This window comes from Echinops telfairi, unplaced genomic scaffold, assembly GCF_000313985.2.
Source record: "Echinops telfairi isolate 266 unplaced genomic scaffold, ASM31398v2 ScPeMD7_7458;HRSCAF=8496, whole genome shotgun sequence".
Lineage (NCBI taxonomy): Eukaryota > Metazoa > Chordata > Mammalia > Afrosoricida > Tenrecidae > Echinops > Echinops telfairi.
In genome coordinates, this window is record NW_022111358.1 from 35,534,153 (window position 1) to 35,545,207 (window position 11,055).

At 52.2% G+C, this 11,055-nt stretch overlaps 1 protein-coding gene across 1 annotated transcript in view; it reads right to left on the reverse strand.

The window, feature by feature from the left end:
* Window positions 1–7,040, reverse strand: part of LOC101659532 (somatotropin) — an 8,417-nt gene extending 1,377 nt beyond the window's left edge. Inside the window, exon 1 of the mRNA XM_004707275.2 lies at window positions 7,025–7,040. Within this exon, the coding sequence (XP_004707332.2) occupies window positions 7,025–7,040 (16 nt within the window). The remainder of the gene's footprint in view (window positions 1–7,024) is intronic.
* Window positions 7,041–11,055: the final 4,015 nt, after the last annotated feature.

Sequence of the window (11,055 nt, forward strand, 5' to 3'; positions counted from 1 at the left end):
GGACGAGACCGACTGCTTTACAGCCGGCCTGGTCTGCACGGAATCCCCAACCCGAGAAGTAACGCCCCGTCCTAGATAGGGCCCACCACCTCCCCGCTGAACACCATCAGCCCAGGCAGCTTCCCGCATGCTAACCTGCAACCATGGCAGCTGGATGTGAGCTGTCTGGGGGAGCTGGGTCCTGGGATATTGGCCTGGGTCCCTCATGGGCCCTTCTTATACCTGGCCCTCTCTCCCTGCCCCTCCCCTTGGCTGTTTGCTATATACATTTATGTATGGACCACAGCAGGGCCTGTGCTAATGTGTAATGCACAACCGCCTCCCACTCGCCCTGTTCCAGCTCCTCTCCTGAGGTCATGTCCCCTGGGCTTGTCACTTTCCCCTCCCCACTGGCGCCAGCCCCAGGAGCCTTGTGCATCCAGGCTCTCCGCTTGAGAGAACCACCCCCATCTGTCCCCCTTTAAGGGGGATGGGTAGAAGGGAGTGCTAGCTGACCAAGTCCAAAGCTCTGTAGGGTTGATTGTCCACCAGGAGGAAGAAGTCCCAACCTGGTGCCCAAAAAGTGGGGCCCTATGTAAGGATGGCTGGTCCCTGAGAGAAGAAACAGCCCCCCAGACCTCTCCTCCCTGCAGAGAGAATGTGTGTGTTGGCAAAAGGGGGGCAAGAACAGCCAGTAGATCCTGAGCATAGTCCAGACCCAGATTCCACCATCCCACCTCCTGGCTGGGGATGGCTGGGTGCAGTGCTGGTACTGACCACGAGAGGGCACTGTATATATCGTCATATACAAGAACAAACCAATCTGTCTTTTGGAAGAAGTGCAGCCAGAATGCTCCTTAGAGGTAAGGATGGTGAGACTTTGTCTCATGTCGTTGGGACGTGTTGTCAGGAGATACTGGTCCTCGGAGAAGGATTTCATGCTTGGGAAAGTGCAGGGGCAGCGAAAAAGAGGAAGGCCCTCAAGATGGCTGGACACAGTGGCTGAGACAATGGGCTCACCCACAAGAACAATTGTGAGGAGGGCGCGGGACCTGGCAGTGTTGTGTTCTGTGGTACAAAGAGTTATACCTCACAACAACAGCCATCGAATGGATTCCAACACAAAGTGTCTCTACAGGAGAGAGTAGCGCTGCGCGGTAGGCTTTCCAGGGCTGTAATTTTTACAGATGCAGACTGATACATTGTTCTCCCTCGGAATGGCTGGTGGGTTTGAAGCACCAATATTTGGGTTAGCAGCCCGGTTCTTAGGCACTGGGCAGCCACGGTTCCCTTGAGGGCACGAACCCCGCACAATCGCTCTGCCAGGCCAGTGGGGCAAAGGACCAACACTTGTTCCTGCCACAGAGATGCAAACCAAGATGCAACATCCGGGATCCTCAGACCTGTTTGTGTGCGAGCATCTCAGAGTCGGAAGAGCCTTTGGGGTCTTGAACCTCCTCCCCAGTGTTGGAACTCGGGATGCAGAACCCCAAGATGCGCTCTAGCCAGTCAAGGAAGTTGCCTCGTCTTTCTGCTTCTCTTCATGTTCGTAGCCAGCCTATCCGGTGGCATGCAAAGAGTTTGCTCACGATGCTCCGTCGACTCACCCTGGCCATCCAGTGAAGGGGGGATTGCTATCACCCCACTTTACAGAAGACACCGAGGCTCAGGGAGGCGGACTTGGGTGAGCTATCGCCCAGGCAGCAGATCTCCAAAGGCTTGCTCTGCTTTTCACACCAAGCTACAGCATTCAAAGCCTGTGTGGGTACTCCATTATTTTATTATTATTTTGGGTACTCTGTTCTTTTAACAGAGTTCAGGAACCCCCTGATCACAGGGTCCCTTTGTCCTCCCATCAGGGCCAGATGGATTTCTCTCAACTCCCAAGAGAGAGTGGCCCACGGCCATGTCGCAATGCGCACCGCAGAGCAAAGTCAGACCCAGAGGAGCTGGGATTGCAGCCTTCTGGCCACTCAGCGTCTGGAGATCACCCAGGGGTGAGGGCAGGAAGGCACACGCTCGCTGGTGTTTAAGCCTTCTGTCCCTTAGCTGAAGAACAGTTAGCCCTTGACCTCATGGGAGAGCAAGCAAGCCTTTCTAGTGTTACACCATTGGCAACAAACGTTGAAGAGTCACAGCCCCGTGTCCCTGAGAGACAGGGCCTGGCCGGGTCCCTCTTTTAGGACCAGAAGATAGAGGTCCCTTTTCTCCCATCCTTCCCAAATCATTGTCCAACAGGTGACCCCGATGTGTGATCTGCGGGGAGGATACTGAGACCGCTGGGAGTTGTTCTCCCGGCGGGCTCTTGAGAGGACCAACGGACGAAGACTGTCCTCAAAGATCGAGGTTCGGGAAAAGACCGAAGATCTCATCTCGCTTGGATTCACAGTCACCGCTCATGGAAGCAGCAGTTAAGACCCCAGACAATGGCTTTGGGCAAATAGTCTGCCAAAGACCTCATAAAGGTGTTAGGAAGCAAAAAAACAAAAACAACCTGTCACTTTGAGGACTACCGTGGACCTGACCTTAGCCGAGGTGTTTTTAGTCACCTGATATGCATGTGAAAGGTCCAGGGAAGAAATGATGCATTTGAAGTATTGGTGTTGGTGAGGACTACTGAAGGCACTGTGGCTTGCTGGCCGAACCACCAGGGCTGTCTTGGAGGACGTACAGCCAGGACCATCCTTGGAAGTGACGGGGCTGAGACTCAGTACTCTGGAGAGGCCAGACCTGGGAGAAGGACATCATGCTTGGTAACACAGAAGAGCCATGGAAAAGGGGTCCCCTCAGGAGATGGAGTGACACAGTGACAGCCATCACAACGGGCTCAAACCCAACAGGGGGCGCGAGGCTGGCGCAGGAAAGGGCAGCGTTCCCTTGGTCGGGTTGCCAAGTCAGAACCAACTTGACAGACCCTAACAACAGTAACAACAAAATCCCCCACGAGGACGGAGCACAGCAGAAGCCCGCCTTGGGGACATCTCAGTGGCCTCGGGAGATGGGCACGAGGGAGGGCTGACCGAGGCAGGTTACTGCCCAGAGCAGGGGGGACCCATTGGGTGGTGAGTGGACACCTTTTCCCTCCACATCCACTTCGATTGAGTAGAAGATGCTGGGGACCCCTGGGGATAGGGATACACCTTTACAAAAGGGTTACCACGGCAACCACAAGACCGGAAGCGGGAAGTGCAGAAGGGTACCCATGCATGAGGAGTGGAAGTCAGGCTCTTTTTGCTCGGTTTGGATCTTTTCAGGGGACTACATAAATAATTCATTACTACTGGGAAGGTACATTATTTTTAATTAGACTTGGGACTTTCCCTCCAGTGCTATGAAGTCACTCACTCTTGAGTCACTACCTGGAGCCGGATCCTCGTGTCCTCTGTGCTCAAGAGCGGCTACCAACGCCTCTGTGTTGGTGTTGGCCGTGGGTGGGGAGAGGCTGGGATTGGCTCCTCTGATGACACTTGCTCCCTCTTCAGCTTGTTCTTGCTGTTGGGTCCTTTGTGAAAGCCAGGATTGGTCCACCTAGAGATTGCAGATGGGGAATCGTTTCTTGGGGTTGTGGCGGGGGAAGTTGGAGGGAAATGGGGAGTTAACAGTCATGAGCGCAAGAAAGAAGAAAATGTTCGGAAATCGATGGTCATGGCGAAGGCACATCTCCTTTTACTATGACCAAACCATTGAGTGGGATTATATGGGAATTCTATGTGTATGAAACGGTTTTGAAAAGATTTGAGCAAAAGAAAAAAAGTGAGTCATGAGTAAAAAAAAAAAAAAGACTCAAGATGAGACACCCCTTCACGTCACCTCATCACCTCGGGTTTCCTTAAGAACACCCTATCAGAGTTTGGGTGCCATTTCTCTCAGGGTAGCTGGAGTCCTTTCCATCTCCGGACTTTACCATCTCGGGGCTTCTTTGCATCACAAATGGTCCCAAAGCCACCTCGTGCAGGTTGCCCTGTCCTTAGGGGCAGCCCCAGAGGGCCTGATGGGAGCCTTCCTCACTCACCTGTGGTCATTAGAGGTCCGTGCCTCCAGTAGGGTCCTACTTCCTTGAGCTCAGAGGCTGGCACTCTTCCTGAGCCACCCTCGACCTCCCCTTATTTCCGATATCCTTTACACGAGTTTGAGCACCAAGTGGGTCTCTCAGCACATCGAGTGGATCAGGGTCTCCAGAGACCACACCCTGGGATTCCCAAAGGAGGTGGGGAAGGAGGTGAAGATTTCTGAGCGTCCATCCTGGGCCAGGCCTGTGCCGGCTCGCAGAGGGGCACGAGCCCCATCTCACAGCTGAAGACCCTGAGTGCCCACAGCCTATCATCTGAGTCAGTGGTTCTCAATCTTCCTAATGCCGTGACCCTTTCATACAGTTCCTCATGTCGTGGTGACCCCCCCAACCATAACGTTATTTTCATTGCTACTTCATCATTGTCATTTTGCTACTGTTGTGAATCGGGCGACCCCTGTGAAAAGGCCGTTTGACCCCCCAAAGGGGCTGCGACCCACAGGTTGAGAACCGCTGATCTAAGCGATGGCTGCCTAGCTTTCCCAGGGCCCACACTCTTTCGCTGGTAGAAGAGCCGTGGAAGCCTCATCTAGTCAGGCAGTGGATTCATGGGCGTGGCCGGAACTTTCTCAGTGCAGAGCTAGCGGGACAGGGCTCAAGTCCTTGCACAAAAGATGCTCCCTGAAGGTGGGGAGGTGGCGCTTCAGCCCCAGAGGTGTGCACAGATATGAAGTGAATAAAAGGGGTGTAAGGTGACCAGGCGTCCCGCTTTTGGCGGGACAGTCCCGATTTTTGGCGTTTTAAAAAAGTCCTGATTCGGATAACAGTTGTATGAGCCCCTAATAAAATGTTAAAAAAGAGACAAAAAATAAATAAATAAAGTGTTTTAAAAAAAAAAAGATAAAAATAAAAAATAAATTTAAAAGTCCCGATTTTTGGAAAGAATGCACATCAAGCTAGGGAACGGTCTATTTAGTCCATATAGACCAAATTTTTCATCAAGAACCACCTCCACCTCCACCCCACCACCCCCCGGTCAATGGTGCCCTGCTTTAAATCTGGTCCACTTAGGCAGAGCAAACAACCTGGGGCGCTGGGCAGCAGACCAAGCCCTACCAGCCTTCCCATTTGTATATGTCACGTTTCAGCGTCCCCCTGCACTTTCACTTCCTCTCTGCGGCTGGACCTCCGTGTTTGCCACAGGATGCAGCCAGAGGGCTTCGGCATGAAGGAAGTGGGGCCCTCGTGTGTACAGCTGGGAGTGTTGTTTACACTGGGGGAGGGTCTCTGAATGATCCGCAAGTCCCTAGTTATTCATATCCACAACCAGGTATGTTCAGTCAATTCCACTTTGGGGATGACTCCCCAGGAAAGAGTCCCGTTGAAAAAGAAAGCCGTGCCAAGGTATTTCCAGCAGTTGTGGGAAGTCTGGGGTGCTTTCCTGATACTGTCAGCCAGAAATAACCTCTCCTTCTTTTTACCTAGTCCTGCGCCTAGACAGTAGGGGGCCCTGATGGCATAGTGGTTACGAGTTGGGCTGCAATCTGCAAGGCCCACAGTTCTAAACCACCCAGTACTCTAAGGGAGAGAGACCTTATTCCCATACAGAGGCACAGTTTCAGAAACCCATGGGGCAGTTTTACTCAATGGCAGTGAGTTTGTTTTTGGCTTTGGGTCCCTAGATAAAATCGGAGCCCTCGTGGTATAGAGGTTCTGAGTTGGATTGCTAACTGTAAGGCACCAGACACGGTGGAAGAAAGATCAGGCTTTCTACTCCCATAAGAGTTACAGTCTTGGAAACTCACAGGGGTAGTTCTAGCCTGTCTACAGGCTCACTATGACTCAGAATCGATTCTGCGGTAGTGAGTTGTATTGTTAAGGAGCTCTAGTGGCCTAGTGGGCTAAGTACTGAGCTGCTAATCGCAAGCTCAGCAGTTCGAATCCACTTCGAGGGAGAAAGATGAGGCTGTCTATTTCCTCAAAGACTTAAAGACTCAGAAACCCAAAGAGGCAGTTTGATTCTGTCTTAGTGGATCATTGATAATAAGTTTGTTTATTATGGGTTTATCCTTAGATGATGTAAACTGTTAATGCACCCGGCTATTAAAGGTTGGCAGCTCACACACACCCAGGAGTGCCTCGGAAGAAAGGCGTGGCGATCTGAAAAAAGTATGCAGCCATTGCAAAGCCTAAGAGCAGAGTCCTGCTGTGACCCACCAGGAGTGGAAGTAGGCTCTTGGCCTCAGGTTTGCTAGTGGCTGTTTGTGCCTTTTAGCTTTTCATTCCACGGCTCCTTTTCTGGTGTGTGCCGTTAACCGAGCCAGTTCCTGTTACCCTGATCCTATGAGACATTGCACCCGATCAGCAGAAGGCAGGATCCCATCCTTCTCCCAGTCCACTGGGGAGAGGGGGACCACAGCAGACAAATGCATACGGAGCGGTACAGCCTGTGGGGCTATGAGGGTGCAGCAAGAGGCAGGCAGTTTGGGCCCACCCAGCAGCTGGGCTCTGCCGGAGAAGGATCTGGCGGGTCTGCATCCATAAAGATCCCCAGCCAAGAAAACGCTCGGGGCAGTTTCCAGTCCCACGGGCGGGTGTGCAGCGGTGAATGGGAATCGCCTCCCCAGCCCCCGCAGCGGCAACATGTGCAGTGATTTCCAATTGTGAAAACGATCATGAAGGAAGCCAGGGAGCTCAGGCGGTGGGGGGACCACCCGGGAAGTGGGGACCAGGAACCACAGGCCCGGCCTGGCCAGGGCCAGTGTGGATGGAGGGGCAACAGGAGGAAGCATGGGGACCCCTGAGGGGCAAAGGATGCTGGCCTGGGGTCATCGCTTTAAAGCTGAGCTCTTTAACCCCTACGACCCCCACCCCACACCCCATGTGTTCTTAAAAACCAAACCACTAGTTACAGTTACGTTGGGTTTTACAAGTAAAGAAAGTCTGTCTGTCTCTTTAAAGAGCTCTGCTGATAGGACCAACCGCAAACGGAGAGATTAGCTCGGACCCACAGGGTGTGTGTGGGAATGACCGCACCAGCCAGGGACGCCATCGCGTGCATTGAGCAGAGGCTGTTGAATTGGCGTCCATGCTCAACAATAGCCACAAAACATACATCACACCCCGGAGGTTAGGGGGAGAGCGGGCGGGGAGGAGGGAAGGATGCATAACAGCCCCTCCCCAGCCAGGAGGATGAACAAGAGAAACGTGGGTGAAGAAAAACATCCGTCAGTGTAAGACATGAAAAAATAATAATTTATAAATTATCAAGGGTTCATGAGTAAAGGAGGGTGGGGGAGGGAGGGGGAAAATGAGGAGCTGATACTAAGGGCTCAAGTAGAAAGAAAATGTTTTGAGAACGATGATGGCAACAAATGTACAAATGTGCTTGACACCATGGATGGATGGATAGATTGTGATAAGAGTTGTCCGAACCCCCAATCAAATGATATTTTAAAAAGATTTTAAAAAATCACACAATTAATATACTTATTAAATAATATACCAATTATGGCATTTAGGACTTTAAGCAAGATAGTTTATTGTGTTCATACTTTAATTTTATGAGTGGGTATTAATGAAGTATTAAATAATGGACTTCATGAATATCTTTGTAAAAACAAGTCCGGGAGCTGGCCATGCAAGGCAACAGGTCGACCACAGTAGTTAACAGTAAAACACAAGGAATGGGGCCAGGCGGACCACTGGCAGAGAAGGGAAAATGTGTGGATTTCCCCCTGAGGGCAGCGAGGGAAGATGAAGTTGAGAGAGTCCACCAACCCCAACCCCACCCCTCCCCCAGTCCCACCCCCACCCCTCCCCCAGTCCCACCCCACGCTTGGAGAAAGCAGGCTGAAGTCCAAGAAAAATGCCATTTTAAAAACTGGCCAAAACATTTTCTTTCTACTTGATGGCAACAAATGTACGAATGTGCTCGACACAATGGATGCATGTATGTATTGTGATAAGAGCTGTTTGAGCCACCAATAAAATGATTTGTTTTAAAAAGATACAAAACGCATACGCACACATTTTGCATTTAGAGCTCGCAGTCAAGTGGAATTCAGACTGCAGTGCTAATCTCAGCAGTCACTACAGTTTCCAGACAGAGGTTTTAGGAGAAGCAGCTGCGATGTCCTGGGGAAGGTTTATTGTTTGAGAAGGTTTTAAGAGTGAAGTGGAGGGTGCCAGACGAGACCTGGGCCACCCCCCGGGGATGTCACGGAGGCAGGCTCGGAGTCCCGCTGTGGAGCGGAGGGAGCATGGACCCCAGACAGGATTCTGAGCTGGCCTTCAGGCCAGGTCTCTGCTAAGAGACAGTTGCTACCTGCTTGTGACCGGAAAGAGCAGCAGTATTTCAAGTGTTGTTTTGTTTTTCTCTCCTCTCTGATTTTTCTGGAAAAACACCCAGCTCCCCAGGCCAGATCACCTCAGCCTTAGCAGCACCTGCAGCCAGCCTGCCGGAAGTCAAGCTAGAATGGAGGAGGAACCAGCCTTGCTTAAACCCCTGCCCCCGGGGACTGGGCTGGATTCCCCCAGTGGGCAGTGGCGCATATGCCCACCCAGGAGTCTGGGGCTGTGCTGGGGTGTGGGGAGGGGAGCAGCCCCAGGGTTGGGCTGCTGGGGGTGGGGTGGTGGTTCACTGGCCTGACCCTCCAGGCCCTGTCCGCTGTAGGTGGGAGCAGGTGGGAGCTGGTGGGAGGGCCTCTAGCCTTTGGAACTTGTGAGCAGGAAAAGCAAACCTCTTCAAGACAGAGGGAGGGGGAAAAATGAGCTGATGCCAGGGGCTTAAGTGGAGAGCAGATGTTTTGAGAACGATGAGGGCAATGAATGTACAAATGTGCTTGACACAATTGCTGTGTGTATGGATTGTGATAAGAGTTGCATGAGGCCCCAATAAAATGATTAAATATATATACTTAATTTATATATATTAAAATTATATATATAATTAATATTTTATTTATATATATATAAATAAAAGACAGACCTTGAAGGTGACTTGGGTTGCCTTGGGATTCCCCCTCCCCCTCCGCCCCTCCCTCCTTCTCTAATTCCGTGCTTACTGATGCGAAGCCCTTCCAGGCAGGCAGCTGGGTCATAGTAGATAGATGCTGGAGTTTAAGTCAGAAAAACTGCATGTGAGTTCGGCCAATCATGGTGTCTGCCCTGAGTCTCCGTTTTCCTCATCTGCAAAGTGGGGGTTAGTGCGACCCCCTCCCAGGGGGCTTGTAAATGAACACGGACGTGCTCAATCCATTTTAAAGGACATTTCAAAGGCATTTCACAAATATCTGTTGCACCTCCTGTAAAAGCGCTCGGTTCATTTTAGGGGCCCTGAGTGTGACGGTGATTATACAAATCTATGCAGGTACCAATAGCCTGCGGCACACCGGGCCGCTCACTGCAAGTCCAGCAGTTCAAACCCGCTGGCCACTCCACAGGAGAATGAGAAGGCTGTCTCCTCCTGTAACGTATGGACCTGGAAACCCACAGGGGCAGGTCTACCCGCCTGTGGAGTCGCTATGAGTCAGAATTGACTGGATGGCAGTGCGTTTCGTTTTGTGTTTAATACATGTATTCAGGAGCCCTAGTAGTGTAGTGCGTTAAGCTCTGGGCTGCCAATTGTAAGGGCAGTGGTTCAAACCCAGCTGCACCTGCGAGGGAGCAAGATGAGACTGCTCTCGTGGAGATGTAGACTCAGAACCCCTAAGGAACAGCTCTGCTCTGGCAGAATTGGCCCCATGGCTCTGAGTGGGGTTTATACTCACCCCGTAAACTCACAGCCATTGAATCGATGTTGACTCATCACGACCCTATAGGACACGGCAGAACGGCGCCGTGAGTTTCCAAGACCGTGATTGTTTACGGGAGTAGTACTAGATTCACAGAACTGTGCGCCTAAAGAAAAAGACCAGTGTACCATCTGATCACTTGAAGAACACACATCTGCTTCAATGCCCTACCCGCACACAGGCTTCACGATTCCCATTTTACAGACAAGGCCACTGAGACCCGGGTGTTCATCACTCCCCATCCTCACCCAGATCAGTGGCCTAGGAGACAGAAAGGATGACGTGGCCTGGGACCCGAGAACAGCAGAACTGACGGGGATTCAGGGGTGGGGTGGGCATGGGGTTCTACCTCCTAAGCCTCTGAAGGCACACTCCCTTTGGGAGCGAAAGACGGCTTGGGGGCGGGGGTGCTGGGTAGGTCTGACTGCTCAAGTGAGTCTGTCAACAAAAGCTTCAAAGTGTTAGAAAGAGCTGGTGACATGAAGGTATTCATAAAGGGGCCTTTGGGTAAAGTCAGGGGGAGCCCAAGGAGGGAAGAGACCCAGCTGGGGGAGAAGTGAAGACTCCCCCACACCCACCCCAGCCCCACAGCCCAGGGTCCCCAGTGGAGGGAGGACAGAATTAGCGCCATTATGCAAAACAGCAGGAAAGAGGGGCTCCAGCCCAGTGCAGGCAGATGCCAAAACAAACCAGTTCCCTCTGGCAACCCTGGCTGAGCTGAGGCCACAGGGTGGGCATCCTGAAGGGGGGCTGGATTGTCAGGAATCCCCGTAGCGGGGGCCCTGCCCACCTGCCAGGGAAGGTGAGCGACCACCCATGGGCTCAGACACGCAAGGGCTGTGAGGCTGGCGCAGGGCTGGGCAGGGCTTCCTCTGTGTGCAGCGGTAGCAAGGGGCACCGGAGAGCAGTTGGCAGGGAAGCCAGGGCGTGAGAGGCAGCAAGGCCTTCTGGGGTGTCCCCACAGGTCAGCGGGAAGCAGAGGCAGCTTGACTGGCAGGTGGCTTCGTACAGGGAGGCTTATGACATTTGTGTTCCTAGCAGTGACCTGGATGCTCTGGGGACCACTTGTGGGGCTTCTGGTGAGATGCTGGGAAAGTCGGAAGGAGTCAACTGACTTAAAAACAAGCAAACACCGGAAGTGCTGAAACCCTGGTGGGGACTGAGCATGATAGTGGGACAGGAGGAAAATCAAGGGAAATAGAGGAAAGAGCTGGGAGGCAAAGGGCATTTATAGAGGTCTAGATAAAGACATGTACATATGCAAATATATTT